The sequence below is a fragment of the Scomber japonicus genome, chromosome 23, assembly GCF_027409825.1.
Source record: "Scomber japonicus isolate fScoJap1 chromosome 23, fScoJap1.pri, whole genome shotgun sequence".
Classification (NCBI taxonomy): Eukaryota; Metazoa; Chordata; class Actinopteri; order Scombriformes; family Scombridae; genus Scomber; species Scomber japonicus.
Genome location: NC_070600.1, coordinates 10,632,006 through 10,650,635, shown reverse-complemented (window position 1 = coordinate 10,650,635; position 18,630 = coordinate 10,632,006). Strand labels below are relative to the sequence as shown.

At 42.8% G+C, this 18,630-nt stretch overlaps 1 protein-coding gene across 2 annotated transcripts; it reads left to right on the top strand.

Annotated features, from left to right (window-relative positions):
- The first annotated feature begins 492 nt into the window (after positions 1–492).
- kdm5a (lysine (K)-specific demethylase 5A) lies at positions 493–18,037 on the top strand. 2 transcript variants are annotated; one of them, XM_053314216.1, is made up of 30 exons: positions 983–1,000; positions 1,494–1,662; positions 2,755–2,832; positions 3,285–3,407; positions 4,063–4,233; positions 4,738–4,929; positions 5,170–5,248; positions 5,340–5,431; positions 5,556–5,714; positions 5,994–6,113; positions 6,347–6,505; positions 7,076–7,257; positions 7,361–7,523; positions 7,623–7,742; positions 7,844–8,038; positions 8,119–8,300; positions 8,526–8,650; positions 9,583–9,733; positions 9,929–10,049; positions 10,199–10,375; positions 10,474–10,652; positions 10,782–10,920; positions 11,084–11,263; positions 11,392–11,952; positions 12,094–12,252; positions 13,087–13,215; positions 13,315–13,462; positions 13,639–13,859; positions 14,152–14,619; positions 16,999–18,037. In XM_053314216.1, exons 2-30 carry the CDS (start codon positions 1,516–1,518, stop codon positions 17,350–17,352), a joined length of 5,274 nt encoding a protein of 1,757 aa, XP_053170191.1. In that variant the 5' UTR covers positions 983–1,000; positions 1,494–1,515; the 3' UTR covers positions 17,353–18,037. The 2 variants fall into 2 exon arrangements, with proteins under 2 accessions (XP_053170190.1, XP_053170191.1); XM_053314215.1 differs by lacking the exon at positions 1,494–1,662 and having other exon boundaries at positions 493–1,000.
- The last annotated feature ends 593 nt before the right edge of the window (positions 18,038–18,630 follow it).

Sequence of the window (18,630 nt, the reverse complement as noted above, 5' to 3'; positions counted from 1 at the left end):
CTTAATTTGAACCATAAGATCAACCTTGATCACGTATTCTGCAAAAGTTGATCAGATTTATTTCCGTCTTCCAACAAGCCCTTGTAGAAATAGTGCTGCCTTCAGGTGATATAGGAATTATTAGACATCTGCCTTCAACTCTCAAGATTGTCCGTCTTTTTAAACAGCGGTCTTAATTGCTCAGATGTAGCATCAAGGTAGAAGCCGTGACGCCTATGAAAGATAATACAGTCAGACTTTATAGTTTGATTACTTGTCGTGTCATAAATTATTACCAAAATCTCTTTCGTTGTAGCGATTCAACACACGACAACACGGCATAGTTTAATTTGTAGAACAAGACAACGGCTGTCAATAGTTGCCTTTAATATAAATTGTTTTAAATTGCTATTTTCAGACAAAGCACTGACAGCCTTTTTTATTGCAATTTGCGAACTCGGAAGTACTAAAAACTTCCCGAGGTTCTGCGAATGCAACATTACAGCTCTTCCCAGCCTTGCTAACAGCTAGTTGTAGTTAGCACGTCGGCTAATGCGGCTACAGTAGCTACAGACGACGTTAAATTATATGCAAAGTGACACCCGGTAAAACTAAACGAAAGGATTTTAGCTTTTTCTCCCATGTCATCCAATCCACCTACTCAAGTCATGGCGGACAGTCCTGCTCAGTCGACTTTCTCCGCTACCGTCAATGTTAGCTGCGCAACGAGCTGCAGCGGCTAAGCTTATTTGAGCTAACCAAATTAGCTCTACGCTAGTTTTCCATCGCCTCAAGTGCTCCAATGAATGGGGGGTTGCTACACTGAGCGAAGGCGTCAGTCAACAATGTACGCCTGCTACTACTTAGCTTCCTTGTTGTGGTCCTGCTTGGCTGGTACATAGCTGCCAGGTGCTTGAAGAAGTGGACACAAAGACTGGATTTACTAGCGAGCCATTAGACGCAGCCGTGGGAAAACTTTGTGGGAAAATGCATCATCACGAAGAAATCATACACAAGCCAGGTACACAGACGTAGCTACGTTAGCTTGCGTAATATAACATCGCAGCAAACATTACAAAGCTGGGTTGTGTTTTTGTTTTGTAGTCACAAAACTTCTTTTCAAATTCTGCTTGTGATCCAATCCTTTTGGCTCAAATCTTCGCCGCAGAGTTGCTTTTTTGTTGTTGTTCGTGAAGCTTCTCGTCTATGAGGAGGACTGATGGCGTTTTGGACTGACCCTGCCCTCCGTCCCAGGTAGGGGAGTGGTGGTGAAGACTCTCCCCGGCCCTGGCCCGGCCTTTGAGCGGATGAAAATCACCCGCATCTCGCTTGTTTTTGTCTTAATGCATCTACATCCTGTCATTGAAGTGAATCGCAATTTAGCACATTTGAAGCATCATGATGGACACCGAGGAAGTTCCCCAAGAAGAAAATAACTGGGAAATAATCATGGACTGTTGAGTCTCAACTCTTCTATTAAAAAACAAATCTTTATTTTATTTTATTTTTTAAAGACTGTTCATTCACCACTCCAACATGTCTGCATTTGCTGAGTTTGTCCCCCCTCCTGAATGTCCTGTTTTTGAGCCGAGTTGGGAGGATTTCTCGGATCCTTTAGGATTTATCAACAAGATCCGACCCATTGCAGAGAAAACGGGCATCTGCAAGATCCGACCCCCCGAGGTAAACCTCAGCTATCGTTTTAGAGCATTGGAAACAAACAATTTGTGTTGGAGTCTGTGAGGATTTGGCTGTTATGCTCTTACATAAGCCGGTGCTAGTTTACTTTGGGCCTGCGTGAATTTTGCGAAAGGCAACGACGTGACTAGTTGCCATTACCCTAATAGAGGTCAAATAAAGCTTAATTTATTAGCACCCAACTGTACATATTTTGCACTTTGGGGATACTGGCTTGTGTTTGGTGTGCTTCAAAGTTGTATAAAAGCCGAACACATTCAATAATTCCGATCACACTTGCTTTGTTTTTGTTTTCTCTCATGGCTAAGTTACAGTACAGTGATTGTACCATGTTAGCTGCGAAGATGCGACATTGGGCCACATGCAGGCCTGTCCCTCCTCACACACTTTAAACGCATATTTATGCTATTTTATATATAAGCAACCATTAGAATCCATCTTTATTTTCTTGGGCCTTTAACTGTTGGGGGTGTCTTTGTAGCTTGTAGAGCATTTACAGCTTCCAGAAGAGAAAGAATTGTCACAAGTAGGGCTTGAAAGAAGCTATGTTTATTAAAACTGGGCAATATAATGATATTATATTGATGATCGTCTTACATAATTGTAATATCATGATATCATGGTACAAGTGTTGTCTTTACTGGTTTTAAAGGCTGCATTACAGTAAAGTGATGTAGTCTTGTGAACTTATAGACTGTTTTAGCTGTTCTATTATTTGCCTTTACCTACTTAGTTATTATATCCACATTATTGATGATTGATCAAAAATCTCATAGTGTAAATATTTAGTGAAAGTACTATTGGTCATCCCTACAATATTGTCACAATATCAACATCGAGGTGTTCAGTCAAATATACAGCGTGTGACACACAGCATGTCCTGCACTTAAAGAGGACTTAAAGAGTGGTATTGTGATGAAAATAGTCTGAGCCTCAGCCTCTCACTAACAAACATCAGCTCACATTATGTCCCCTGTAGAGACAGTGATTTATTCCAAGTTGCAGTGTTGTTGCAGTCACTTCCTTATTGCTTTTGTTTTGACATAGAGCTAATGTTTCTGTGTTCTCGTCTATCAGGACTGGCAGCCTCCGTTTGCCTGCGATGTACGCAACTTCCGCTTCACTCCTCGAGTACAAAGACTCAATGAACTCGAGGTGAGTTTTCCAAGAAGATGCATCTTGCTGTCATAACAGTAATATTAAGAAAAGAAAGAAAAGGAGTCTAACCTTTATGTAAATTATCCTAGTTGCGTTCAGTTTTGATAAACATTTCTGGGAGAAACAGCATCCACATGCTGTTCGCTGTCCCAAGGTGTGTTGTTAATTATCACATCAGTGCTCCTTGGATGGTAGCAGAGTATTTAGATGCTGTTTCCACCTTAAGTGTTATCTTCTGTCTAATACCTGTTGAGATCTCTACTCCTGTAGTGTTGTTTTAATGTGTGTGAATCAAAGACAGCAGGGCAGCTTCAATATTGAAGTTATGGACCAGTATGGTCTTTTAGCAGAGTGCAGCCATCCAGACATAATTTCACCCGAGGTATCCACTGTGCATGACGGCAGAACATTGGGTTTCTGTATTTAGAGTCTCTCCTCTCTCTGTCCAGGCCCTCACTCGGGTTAAGCTCAACTTTCTGGATCAGATCGCAAAGTTCTGGGAGCTGCAGGGATCCAAGCTCCGATTCCCGCATGTGGAGAGAAAGATCCTGGACCTCTATCAGCTCAGCAAGGTAAAACAAGATCAGTTTGGATACACTTAATATGTAGCATTCATTTTAGTGGGGTAAAGTATTTGTGTTTTGTTACATAGACATGTCTTGAAAAATTTTCCAAATTTTCCAAAAAGAGTGTTGCTTATTTATCTTAAAAGTTAAAGAGACAGACCAAATGAACAACTAATGTGGTGGCTGCTATTAGTTTTCCCTGATACACATATTGTCTGTAGGTGCAATTTCATGTTGAGCTGTAATGATGAACTAATTAGTCATTCAACAGATAATTAATAATTGACTGAAGTTTTTTGTTTTTGTTTTCTCAAGCAAAAAAGACAACCACTCTGTGTCTAGCTTCTCAAATGTGAGGGTTTTATGTTCTTCCTTGTCTCACATGATGATGGATTTTGGCTGTCTCACTAAAACAAGCAATTTGAATAATTCACCAGTGGAAATTCTAACAATTTTTCACTATTTTCTGCTATTTTAAATACAAAACAATGAATCGATCTATCGAGAAAATAATCTGTATATAAATTGATATTGTAAATAACCATTAATGTCAGCCCCTAATTTTACACTTTGTTCTGCGCTTTGGCTGTAAAATATTTATTTTGTCATTGTCGCTGGTAAAAATGCTCATATAGGACACTTGTGTTTGCGTGCATTTCAGGTAGTGTCATCCGAAGGCGGCTTTGAGACGGTGTGTAAAGAGAAGAGGTGGTCCAAGGTTTCCAGTCGGATGGGCTTCCCACCTGGGAAAGGAACCGGCTCACTACTACGTTCCCACTATGAGAGGATCCTGTACCCCTATGAACTCTTCCAGTCTGGAGCAACTCTGACTGTGAGTGCTGCTGACTGAACATAGACAAGCAGATGCAATTTGGCTGTGCGTCACACAGCTGCACAATAGTAATAATTTTCTTAGTGGAAGGAATGTCATAGTTAAATATATGTAAGGCCATTACAAGTTTTTAAAAATGCAACAGGCATGTTTGCTTATTGTTTGTTTTTGTGGAACGAGTCTTGGTGTTGGTTTTCTGACTAAATGGCACCTAAATGTTTGGCAGCAACTCTGTTAGCTCCAGCATTCACTAACACAAAAACAATGTAAGAATCCAGTCACGTTGCAACATTGTACATGAGATAAACTTCTTGTTGTTGTACATCCTTTCAAGAGTTGGGAAAAGTTCACACCTATTTTGGGGAGTTTTGTTGTTGAAGCGACCCATCTTCTGGTTATTTTATTTTAATTTGAGATAAAATTGCTTAAGCTCTGTGTTCTCAAAGTTCAGTCTCGGACTGCAAACTTAGGCTTTCTTTATTCTTCACTGCTTTGTTCGATCAGGGCCTCCACCGGTTGTATGATGAGGGAGACGATGAGGAAGAAATAGATGAGGGGGTTGGCGAGGAGGCGGTGGAGGAGGAAGATCAAGAGGATGAGGATGATAAGGACAAGGAGAGAGACGGGGAGGTTGATTCAACGCAAACCAAAGAGCGGCTTCTGCCTGAGAGACGCTCCAGGCGTCTGAAGTCTGAGGTAAACAAATGAACAAGTACAAGAGGGCTTATACTACAGAAAGTCAAGCACAGTTTTTGATAACATTACTGTTGCAAATAGTCCACATATTCATCCTTTATTTACTGGTGTATACTTTCCCTCCTATGACAGCAGGGATGTTCCCCAGGGGTCGTCTAATATTTGGCCTTTTAACAGGATTACTGTGTTTCACAGACTGTTTCTCACTCTGGTCTTGTTGTTGTTACTGTGTTTCTCCAGAGAGAAAACAAGGAGCCAAAAGGCCTCAAGATCTTTGGTACAAGTCCCAAGATGGTGGGCTTGGAGATTGTGTCAGCTGGTAAGACCCGCGTTTTTACACATGGCAGATAATCAGCAATGTATCGACAGTGTTACTATTCTCACACTGTCACTTTACCCCATTCACGTAGATGACGGATTCAACAAGAAACAGCGTCACCTCAAAGCCCAGGCCTTCGCCATCAAAATGAGACCACGCAAGGAGACCCTGGAGGTCAACTTTGTGAGTATCAGACAATTCATTGTGTTTAGCATTTGCCCGATTGCTCACTTTTAATGTATCTTGGTTAGCTCTAGGCATGACCATTACTGTTTTTTGGGGGTTTTTTTGTACATTGATCTCACAGATCGACCTGTACCTCTGTCTGATGTGTGGACGAGGCGATGAGGAGGACCGGCTCCTGCTGTGTGACGGCTGTGACGACAGCTACCACACCTTCTGCCTGATCCCACCCCTGCAGGATGTACCCAAGGGGGACTGGCGCTGCCCTAAGTGTGTCGCTGAGGTAAAACTTTAACACTGGGTGATTTCTTCAAAGTCTAAAGCATGAATTCATAATTTTCAGGTGCTCGAATATATGAAGACATTTGCAAAAATAGTAAAATAATACAATTTTGCCTCTAATAATATAATTGGTTAGGACTAAGAATTATATTCTTTAAACATGTGATAGAAGTTGTTTATTTCTTAATTTCTCTTTTGTAGAATTTGCCCTCTCTGAGTAAATAACACACAGGAAATAAATTCCTGTTATAATCAATTTGTTGTCCCCTTTCCCTTGCAGGAATGCAGTAAGCCCAGGGAGGCATTTGGCTTTGAGCAGGCTGTGAGGGAGTATTCTCTCCAGAGCTTTGGAGAAATGGCTGACCACTTCAAGTCCGACTATTTCAACATGCCTGTTCACGTATGTAAAATCCAGTCAATGAGCTAGAATATATAAATTGTTGTATGGATGTCTGACTGTCACAAAACTCCTTCTACATTCACACAAACCTCTATGAATACCACCTTCAATTCTCATCTTCTACAGCTGATTTGTTATTATGCTTCAACAGTTCAAGGTTAACTTTGTTGCTTGCACGATTTTCACTAATAAAATGAAGGCAGGAGATTTCATGTCCCACCTTGTGCCCACAGATGGTCCCCACAGAACTGGTGGAGAAAGAGTTCTGGCGTCTGGTCAGCAGCATCGAGGAGGATGTAATCGTAGAATACGGAGCTGACATCAGCTCCAAGGAAGTGGGCAGTGGATTTCCCATCAGGGATGGTAAGAGGAGGCTACTGGGAGATGAAGAGGTGAGAAGATTGATGTATAATAAAAACAAAAATAAGAAAATATGCATATTTCCATAAACTGCCTCAAGTGTTGCATTGACAAATATCTTTATAAGAGTTGAGGAGTAGAGGGTTTCAAGGCTGCACCAGGATTATTCTGTGATTATTTTGAATGTGTCAGACACACACAGTAGTAAATAAATGACCGGTTAATAGTTTAAGTAAATGTTGTCATATCTTATCACTGAGGGTGAGTCTAGTTTTTAGGTTAGAATTTGATTTGAATTTTTAGCCAAAACCTTTTTTGCATTTTATTATTTTCTTACACATTCTATTAAAGATCCATAACCAGTATTTTAATATAGAGGAAACACTATAATCTAATGAGTATTTCCCCTGTGTTTCAGAGACATTCTTTAGACTTTAGAATTAATTAGTTTTCCATTTAAATGAACCCCCCAAAGGCTTTTTTTATTTTTTACTTAATGGAGCTCCATTAACTTGAAACATGAAATGTGCCCTTAAATGAAATAAAGCTTCACTTAAGCTTTTCTCCCCCCCCCCCCCCCCCCCCCTCCGCCATCCTGTCAGGAGTACGCCAACTCGGGCTGGAACCTGAACAACATGCCAGTGCTGGAGCAGTCAGTGCTCACCCACATCAATGTGGACATCTCGGGTATGAAGGTACCCTGGCTGTATGTGGGCATGTGTTTCTCCTCATTCTGCTGGCATATCGAGGATCACTGGAGCTACTCCATCAATTTCCTGCACTGGTGAGACAATGGACACTCAAGACTTTATTACAATTCACTCTGAATTCTGTTAAAGCATCAGCTGAATAATTTATATTTAAACGACTTTTCTTCCCATCTCCAGGGGCGAGCCAAAGACCTGGTACGGAGTGCCGGCCTCAGCAGCAGAGCAGCTGGAGGCGGTTATGAAGAAGTTGGCTCCAGAGCTGTTTGACTCCCAGCCTGACCTACTCCATCAACTGGTCACCATCATGAATCCCAATGTTCTCATGGAGCATGGCGTCCCTGTACGTAGCACAGGCCTGGATGTTTTGTGGGTCTAATTAGATATTGGTAATGTCATGCACATTAATTATTAATTGCATATGTGTATTTTCTCCCCTCAGGTGTACAGGACCAATCAGTGTGCAGGGGAGTTTGTGGTGACTTTCCCCAGGGCGTACCACAGTGGCTTCAATCAGGGATACAATTTTGCAGAAGCTGTTAACTTCTGCACAGCCGACTGGGTGAGTGAAAAGCAAATTCTTCTCCGATTATAAGAACTCTACATGTTTTGTTTTTTTCCTCTGAATGCGTCGGTTCATCTTTTACTTCTTCTTTTCCTCAGTTACCCATGGGCCGTCAGTGCGTGGCCCACTACCAACGCCTGCACCGCTACTGCGTCTTCTCCCACGAGGAGCTCCTGTGCAAGATGGCTGCTGATCCAGAGAGCCTCGACGTGGAACTTGCTGCCGCTGTTTTCAAGGAAATGGGAGACATGATGGAAGAGGAGACAAAACAACGACAGGCGGTCCAGGAGATGGTGAGATAAAATCATATTGTTTTGTGTTGATAGATTATGGTTTAAAAATACTTATCTCATCAGCTCCTCTTTACTTCCAGGGCGTGCTGTCCTCAGAGCAGGAGGTTTTTGAGCTGGTGCCTGACGACGAGCGCCAGTGCCACAAGTGTAAGACGACCTGTTTCCTGTCTGCGCTGACGTGCTCCTGTAGCCCCGACAGGCTGGTTTGTCTCCACCATGCAGCAGATCTCTGTGATTGTCCACTTGGCAACAAGTGTCTCCGGTAAGAGGTTCTTGCTTTTTGACCTGTGGACAGTAAATTTCTAACAATTAAATAACACACTAGTAAAATTAGATTTATTAAAAAAGATCTATATTGCTTTGAAAATGAGCTCTCCAAGTGAATTCAATCATGGAGAATAACATTGGCTGGTAGCACTGGACCACACATTTACTGGATCACATTAACCACATTCTGAACAAGCTATTTTTTTATTATACGTTTCAGGTATCGCTATGATCTGGAGGAGTTTCCGTCCATGCTGTATGGAGTAAAGACACGGGCACAGTCCTATGACACCTGGGCAAAGAGGGTCACTGAAGCCTTGGCTGCAGACCAGAAGAACAAAAAAGGTTTGTTTCTACTATAATGTATACAGTGGGGAAAATGAGTATTGAACGCATCACCATTTTTTTCAGTAAATATATTTCCAATGAGGCTATTCACATGACATTATCATCAGACTTTAGTATTGATTCAAGAAATCCACGCATATAAAGACGTCATAAATAAAGTTATGTGTAAAAAAGTACTGAACACACTTACTGAAATGTATTTAATACTTAGTGGAGAAGCCTATGTTTGTAATGAGAGCTTCAAGACTCAAGTCTGTAGTGCTCAGGTGTGATTTTGGCCCATTCTTTAAAACAGATTGTCTTTAAATCTGGAAGTTTACAAGGGCCCCTCTTGTGAACTCTGATATCTAGTTCCTTCCACAAATGTTGCCCCAATGGTGCTTACTGCAAGATTCAGAAGTTTTGAAATACGTCTGTAACCAGTTCCACTAATATGTTTTGCAACAGTCAGGTTGCAAAGGTCTTGTGAGAGCTCTTTGCTTTTACCCATCATTAGAGGTCCCTTGTGTTACACCTTGGTAACAAAAAATCTTTTTATAGCCCATCAACATGTACTAATCCAGCTTATATCAATGTACACAGATAAGAGGTAGAATTACTTTCTAACTACTTACAGATTTCAGCTGGTTCCTTCCCTTTCCTTGCCTTGGTGTACTGCTTTTTCTTAGCGTGTTCTTTATGTATGGACTTTAAATGTCTTAATTTCTTTATATGTGTGAATTTCTTAAGTTAATACCAAATTCTGGTGAAGATTTCATGTGAATACCCTCATTGGAAATATAAATTTACTGAAAAAAATGTTGACGCGTTTTTGTGCTACTGGAGGATTGTTTTGTATGACTGAATCATTTGTGAAATTACATTGACTGTTTATTCATTGTGTATGAAGTATCTCTCATTGTTGTTCTCTCGCTGTTTCTCCCTCATAGATCTTATTGAGCTCAAAGTTTTGCTTGAGGATGCAGAGGACAGGAAGTACCCTGAGAACGCTCTGTTCCGACGCCTTAGGGAGATGGTAAAGGAGGCGGAAACATGTTCCTCTGTAGCCCAGCTGCTGCTCAGCCGCAAGCAGAGACACAGGTCAGTGGACATCGATATGCACATACACGCACTTATTGTGAGCCAAAAGAAAAGCAATGTACCGATTTAAGCACACACCAAAAAGTGGTGACTTGCAGCAAATGTATACACCTTTTCCATTCAATCAATGTTACGTGCACTCATGTCCAAAGGTTCAGAACTAAATCGTTAGTGTTTGTCCATGTGTGTCTCCAGCAGTCGCCTGCGTTCTGAGAGCAGTCGTAACCGCACCAAACTGACAGTGGATGAGCTCAAGGCCTTCGTGGACCAGCTCTACAGGCTGCCCTGCATCATCAGCCAGGCCCGACAAGTCAAAGTTAGTCCCCTCCATATCTGTGTGCTTTCATGGAAATCTACTAAACCACCCTCTTCCTCTATCAATACTATTGAACTGCTAAAACCTTTACCTGACTAATCCCTCTTTTCCTCTCCTCCCACTCGCTGTGCTACCACCCATGTCTTCAGGAGTTACTGGAGAATGTGGAGGACTTCCATGAGCGTGCCCAGGTGGCGCTGGCAGACGAGATGCCCGATTCCTCCAAGCTCCAGGCTCTGTTGGATCTTGGCAGTGGTTTGGACGTTGAGCTGCCGGAGCTTCCCCGGCTCAAACAGGAGCTCCAGCAGGCCCGCTGGCTCGATGAGGTAAGCCTCGATAAGACCCACAACCTGTTTGAGAGGTTTTAGATGCGCAGCTGTAATTGTGGCTTCATGTAACATGCGGTATCCTTGTCACATCCCAGGTGCGTGTCACCCTGGCCGAGCCTCACCGCGTCACCTTGGAGCTGATGAAGAGGCTGATAGACTCCGGGGTGGGCCTGGCTCCCCACCACGCTGTGGAGAAGGCGATGGCTGAACTGCAGGAGATCCTCACTGTCTCTGAGAGATGGGAGGATAAGGCTCGTGCTTGCCTGCAGGCCAGGTAAGGTTGCACGTACCCATTTGCTCACATACAACTGCATAGGCCACTTTGGGGTGTTTAATCAACAACAAACCGTCCTACTGGTGCTACTTAGTTCTTCTTATGCTGAACCATCAAATGTGTCCTCAGGCCTCGCCACAGCATGGTGACGTTGGAGAGTATTGTGCTGGAGGCCAGGAACATTCCAGCATACTTACCTAATATTTTGGCCCTCCGAGAGGCCTTGCACAAGGCCAAGGAGTGGACTGCTAAGGTGGAGGCCATCCAGGTACTGACTATACATACATTACATATCAGACTTGTAACAATTCTATTAAAAAGTTTGATAATCTCTAGTGGAAAGTGAATCTATATACGTGTCTGTATCTGAATGGAGACATCAGCTCAGCTTTCTCTTCACCTGTCTCCCTCTCTGTATTTTCCACACACAGAGTGGCAGTAGCTACGCTTACCTGGAGCAGCTGGAAAGCCTGCTGGCTCGGGGTCGTTCCATCCCTGTCCGGCTAGATCCGTTGGCCCAGGTGGAGTCTCAGGTGGCCTCAGCCCGAGCCTGGAGGGAGAGGACTGGTCGCACTTTCCTCAAGAAGAACTCCACGTACACACTGCTCCAGGTTGGCTGTCAAGACTGAAGCAGCAGTAGTTGATTTCATTCGTGGCTGTAAAATGTAGAGTGTTGTTAAGTACAATAATATGTACTGTAAGCAGAATGAAAACCAGTCGCTCTCCTCTCTTCTCTTAGGTTCTCAGTCCTCGTGTGGACATCGGGGTCTACGGCAACAGCAAGAGCAAGCGGAAGCGCGTCAAGGAGCTCATGGAGAAGGAGCGAGGAGGCTTCGACCCGGACACATTGAGCGACCTGGAAGAGAGCCTCGAGGAGGTGCGAGACCCCGCCACCGTTGTAGCAGCCTTCAAATCCAAAGAGCAAAAAGAAGTGGAGTCCATCCATTCACTCCGTGCTGCCAATCTGGCCAAGATGGCCATGGCCGACCGCATCGAGGAGGTCAAGTTCTGCCTGTGTCGAAAGACGGCCAGCGGTTTCATGCTGCAGTGCGAATTGTGTAAGGACTGGTTTCACGGGGCATGTGTGCCTCTGCCTAAGACTGGGTCCCAGAAGAAGCTGGGTGTGGGCTGGCAGAGCAACAGCAAAGACTCCAAATTCCTGTGCCCGCTCTGTCAGAGGTCGAGGAGGCCGAGATTAGAAACCATCCTTTCGCTGCTGGTGTCACTGCAGAAGCTTCCAGTGCGTCTACCAGAAGGAGAGGCCCTCCAGTGTTTGACAGAGAGGGCAATGAGCTGGCAGGTACGCATGGAAATTATATCAGAGACCATTACCTGATTTATTCTGAACACTTCATATTATCAGCATGCATAGGAAATCACTAAACTGCTCTTAATCTTTACTGAAAAGCTCAACCTTACACTTGTCTGTCTGCCCTACCAGGACAGAGCGCGCCAGGCTCTGGCCACTGAGGAGCTGTCCTCAGCCCTGGCAAAGCTGTCAGTGCTGAGCCAGCGTATGGTGGAGCAGGCTGCGAGGGAGAAAACCGAGAAGATCATCAATGCGGAGTTGCAGAAAGCCGCTGCCAACCCTGACTTGCAGGTAGGTTCAGATGGTCACATTAAATGATCTTCTTCAGTAAGACTCTAGGACTTAGGAGTGTAACAATTCGGTGCAGGATGTTCATTTTGGGATCTGGCTTTCCTCAATTCATTATGTCCATTCATGCACACAATTACTACCTCATTAGTTTAATAATCCACTTATTCTGACGTGGAACAATAATTCTAGCGCTTGAGTTCAACCTGGAACATTTTGGCAGCACAACACCTGGTTACCCTGGTTACCAAAACTCATGTAGTGTTTAAACAATATTGCATCTCCTCGTACCCCTCCCCTCTCTGATGGTCTTCTTTGAGTGAAGCCGTTCACAACAACTATAAACACATTTGATTTCTGATGTGGTTGGACAGCATCTTGTAAAAAACAGTTTTAAGAGACAGTGGATCAGCAGGTGTCATGACTGAATTAAGGACCAAAAGTTGTTTTCTACCCTTGTTGTTTTCCTGCTGTACTGAAAACATACTGAACCATCACCCCAACACTTGTGTACAGTTAAGCTCCTACTAGGAATCTAACTTTGAGTTGCAGGTTGTAGTTTCCTTTGGCCTCAACTTTGGCTTTTGATGTAGATGTGGAGTTCACCAGAAGAGGGCGCTCATATGTAAACATGAAACAGGCTAAGTGATTGCACTGACATGGTAAATGTGAAGAAATGCAAGGAATTGAATTGATTAGATGGTAGATGGATGATTTCACAATATCCAACATCTTCTTTGTTTCTGGTATAAGTTAAGTTCTTTTGAGAACAGAAAATGGACATTGCATGTATATTCATAAGTGTGTGTGTGTGTATGTGTGTTTTTCCCTCCACAGGGCCACATCCAAACTTTTCAGCAGTCAGGTTTCAGCAGAGCCACATCACCTCGGCAGTCTGTGGACTACGATGACGAGGAGACCGACTCAGACGAGGACATCAGGGAGACCTATGGTTACGACATGAAGGTACGAGAGGCAGAGATTGGTCTAATATTTTAAATGAGGGCTGTAACTGAATCCAACCTCTAAACTGGGAACATTATTCATGTGTTTCTGTGGTTTCAGGACCCAGGCGAGGTGAAGCCCTACCTTTTCTGTGATGAAGAGATCCCTGTGAAATCTGAGGAGGTGGTCAGTCACATGTGGCCGGCTGCCACGCCCTCATTCTGCGCCGAGCACGCCTACTCCTCAGCCTCCAAGTCCTGTGTGCAAAGTGAGGATTCATTCACTTAAGATTTTTTGTTACTGTTTTGACTCCATTCACTCTCAAAACATTAAAGAATAGCTGTTATCTTATGCACTTTTCACCGTTACACCGTTTTACTTGGACTCTTAAAAGATGTGTGTGTGTCATCTTTTACTGAAAATATTTAAATATTGATATTTCAGACCTGGGCACGCCTAGAAAGCAGCCCAGGAAGACCCCCCTAGTACCTCGCAGCCTGGAGCCGCCAGTGCTTGAGCTGTCCCCGCAGGCTAAGGCCCAGCTGGAGGAACTGATGATGCTGGGAGACCTGCTGGAGGTGTCCCTGGATGAGACCCAGCACATCTGGAGAATTCTGCAGGCCACGCACCCCCCCTCAGAGGAGAGATTCCTGCAGGTCATGGAGGTAGGGAGGTCATCCATTATGCAACCTGATTGCGCAGCTGGACCCCGTGACAATTGCTGGATAGTAACTGATCACTGGGTTTGTGTTTGAATCAATGCCTCTGGTATCTTGCTGTAGCAGAAGATACCTGTGTTATTCTCAACAACAGCTTTTCTGTCCATAAACCGTACATTTGTCACTGAAAACCAACATTTTTTGCAAGTGTCTTCACTTAAAAAGACAAATAGTTTGGCAAAAATGTTCTATGCTCCCATTTTCTCAATCCTCACTCTCTTTTCCTTCTTTTTCACAGCCTGATGACTCCCTAATGGAGAAGCCTCTAAAAATCAAGCTGAAAGATTCAGAGAAGAAGAGGAAACGAAAGTTAGAAAGAGCCGAGCACCACCATATGTTGATGGCCACTGCTGGTGGCACCTCACCAATGGGAGAAATGCGACCGGCCAAGTCCAAAGAACTGAAAAGGGTGGGCCTGGAGCTTGGTCTTGGGGTCAAACCGAAGAAGAAGAAACTAAAACTCAACCTGGAGAAGAACCGTGAGATGAAGCAGCTGGCTAAGCGGTTAGCCAAGGAGGAGAAGGAGAGAAAGAGGAAGGAGAAGGCAGCCGCTAAGGCCGAGGCCATCAGGGAGGGACTGGAGAAAAGGAAGGAGAAGAAGATTCTTGACATTCCCTCCAAGTACGACTGGTCCGGGGCTGAAGACTCCAATGATGAGAATGCTGTTTGTGCAGCCAAAAACTGCCAGAGACCCTGTAAAGATAAGGTGAGGACTCAGCCATTAGCCTCCACAATGAAAGTGAAAACATATTTTTGCAGAATATTTTGTCAGTGGGTTAAAAAAAGGTGAGTCTCAGCACTTAAGATGGAGATTATGTTGTCAGAATAGGGTCAGGAAAAGAGGCACGAGGGGTAAAACATAGATGATTTATAGACACAGCTATGGTTTAGCATTTAACAGAGGTCAAAGGTGACCATGTGACTGTGTGCCTTTTTAAAACTCAAAGTACTGTGTGTGTTTTTTAAATATTATTTTTTAACCGATATGTAATAATAGAGTTTGGCTGTATGGACAGTATTAATATTGTGATAATTACCACAGCATTGTCTGATATTGAAATAGGACTTTAACTCAGGTATTCAAAATCACTATAAAATGATACGCTTTCTTTCAGTTTTGCACTTTTTGTTTCTTATTAGAACAAAATCATATACATTTCAAAATAAAACTCTTCAGCTCACTTAAGATCTCACAAGATCTCACTTAAAATATAAACTTGTACTTGCTATCATTTGCTAAGAGTAAGACATGACAATTGTGAATCATGGTGTTTCTATATGAGAAAATTTTATGTAGATATGATAAAGCGACGTCCATACATGCAGCTGGGTGCTAAACTTTTGCTGATATTAGATGTTCATCCAAAATATTGTATGTGAATAGATGTTTAGTTTGTCTTTCACTTTCTGTATCTCCAGTATCAAAGCAATGCCCCTTAATATTCCTACAGGCTTGATATTGATAGTGAAATCTCCTCCATTGCAGACTGACCTAATCATATCAGGCATGATGTTTATAAAAAGTAGCTTGTTAAAAAAAATATATAAGAAGAGTAATGAAATCTTCAAAAGGTCAAATGAAACACTAAAGTATGGTTTACATTGTTATTACTTTGTCATTTGCAAGTACCTTTTTCATTTCAAATTTTAAATGTATAAAACAACAACTGAATGCTTTGCTGTTGTAGCACCATGATGCTGGCAGATTATGTTGCCACTCAGACAGCTCTTGACCTCCTCTCTAACATAATTTGCAAACTTTTAGAAACAATAAATTCTGCCTCTTAGTTTCATCTCAGGAAAACTGAACTTAACGCCCTTGAAACAAAACACCTGGCTGTGTGCTGGTGAGTGACAAAGATTTTCCCTGTATGTCTCGAGTATGTAGTTAATAACGAACACTTTTCAAAATGAACATCATGGAACCTTATTGAATATCAACAGCTGATAACAGCACTGGAACACCTTAAAGAGAGTTACACATAACATATTAACAGGACAGGCCGATGTGGTCCCTTTTTGGAGACGGCGCTTGAGACTGGCCATCAAGTTAACCAGTGTCCAGTCTCCTTCCCCAGCCAATCAGAGCCCTGGAAACTGGTAGGCCAGCAGGGTGGGTGGAGCAGAGGTGATGAAATGATGGAAGGTGCTGTTCTCAACTCGGCCAACAATACCTGAAGTTGGGATGATTAACAAGAGTGGCATTGAGATGCTTATCTCTTCCTTCTCACTATCAGGTCATATTTCACTTCAGTGTGGGATGTTGCACATCTGACCTGTGATTAAACTGGTGATGTGTGCTTCTAGACCAATGCATTCTGGGGCAAGATCCAGGCCTCTGCAACCTTGAATAGGATAATAGAAGTATTGATGTCTAAATCATAAAATACAACATAAAATCTTAACAGGCTTAAATGTATTAAATGTTGCTGCCAATATTGCAATACCTCTGAACTTTTTGACTATTTAAATTAGGGTTTCTTAAGCATGTGAGTTTCACTTATTTAATGTCCTCATTGTTTTGTTTTATTAAGTATATACCAATAAGAGGAAGAGAAAAAAAATTGAGAAGAGCTGAAGAAGGATTTTTAATATGTATATGCAAGTTGTTTTGTTTTTTTACATTTGTGAACCTGAAATGTCCAGAATGTACCTGAACACAACAAGGTTTCAGTAACAGGTGCATAGGATCAAAATTGTGCACACTGTTCATCACTTTGTGATTACAGCACTTTGGTAAACCCAAAAATATTTAGTGGTGTGATGTACATATCAAAGATCATCTACAGTCTGCCCAGGGTTTACTGGGTTTGCCAGGTCTGCCAATTCGGTCTGCCAATTTGGCTCTGTTCTCATGCTCATTAAATCAATCAAACAGTGACAGACTTACAGCTTTAACGTGAGCTGTTAAAAATTACACTAGAATGTGTTTTTTTTTCTTTTTCTCGTCAAAGCCCAGTCTGAGCCTTTTTTCTCAATAATTATCATATTGTTTCCTCATTGTACTCTCAGACTCATCATAATCCTTAATCCTCACTCACATGTCTGCTTGTGTGTATGTGTGTGTGTGTGTGTGTGTGTCCAGGTGGACTGGGTGCAATGCGACGGCGGCTGCGACGAGTGGTTCCACCAGGTGTGCGTCGGCGTGTCGTGCGAGATGGCGGAGAACGAGGATTACATCTGCATGGACTGCTCCCGGAAGGTGACTGGAGCGAGCGGGGGGATGGCGGTGGAGGAAGTGGCGGAGGAAAGCGTGGTGTTGCTGGCGACGTCGATGTGCGGCGGCGGCGTGCAGAGCCTGCCCTCAGCGGCGGCAACGGTCGTGGCGTCGTGGTCTCACGCGCCAGCCGCCATGCTTCTAAACCCAGCAACTTCACATCATCATCATCATCACCATCAGCAACAGCAGCAGCAGCAAGAACCTCAGCAGGGCAGTTAGCGTCAAAAAAAAAGGGGGATTAAGACTGAGTTTGAATACCGTACCTCACACAATGTGCATAACACAAAACCCAGTATCCAGGATAGTGTTTCAACCTCTCGACCTGCAAGACTGTCCGGCATCTAACAGAGGGAAAGAATAGCCCTTTGTGAATTAGTTCAGCAGGGGCATTTCTCTATCAGCCATTATAGAGCACAAGACAAACATAAAGGCGGAGAGGAAGAGCAAAGTGCTGCCTTCACACACTGAAACAAACTGATGTCCTCTCTCCTCTCCGCACGAGGGATCCAAGCGCCGGGACGTGTCGAGAAGGCCGACAGAGCACGGACAGTTTTTAGCTCCAGAAAAATCCACCAGCTACTTCCCAAAACCTTCTCTTTCTCTCTACAGTAATAAAGTCAACGGTCCACTAAACAGTCAGACAAACACGCACTTAGCCCAGCTGTTGTATTCAAACAAATAATGTTCCCAGTCGTCCTAAACCGCTCCCCCCTTCTGCCTGGCCCTTCAGACAGTAACATCTCAATATGTAGGACTCAAGACTAGGAAAAACAAATGGTTGTAATGTAGTGCAATTATTTATAATGTACATAGCTTTTAAGCAATTAAACGAATGGATTGTGGCTTTTTTTTGTTTTCTCACCTTTAATAAACTATTCCTAGTCAAATGATTGATGGTTATGTGATGGGGTTTTTTTTCTGATTGACCTGTTTGAGTGTTTGAAATGGTGAATTTTTGCCTTAATTTAAGTCACTTAAAATGATTCTATAGTAGTTATCAGGTGTCAAGAATCAAAAAAGGGTCCACTTTGTATTTTGTTTTAAATTAATGAGACAAAAATGAACAAAATTAGCTAATTCCTCGCACAGGAAAATCAGCTCAGGTGAAAAACTTTTTGGATTTTTTTGACCAAAGGGGAAACCACAAATTGAATCGGCCTCGTCATTGAGAAGCTGATTGATTTCAAGTTGCTAAGTCATTCTTCACATTTCCCATGTTACTCATTAGCTCCATTAGAGGAGAGATGTGGTAGCATTTCGTGGGTCTAAGGTATGAACACTTGCATGTTGAATTCAGTGTTATGCATTTTTTTTCTCTCCTCACAAACAATCAGGAGTAACTGCCAGTTTCGTGCAAAAAATGAATGCAATTATGAACAGATGCCTATTTTTATCTTCCATACACTATCAGATTTTTCCATCTTGACATCGTTGAGATAAACTTTCTAATATGATGCTCTTAATTTCAATGACCTTTTGTAACAGATTTGTGAGATT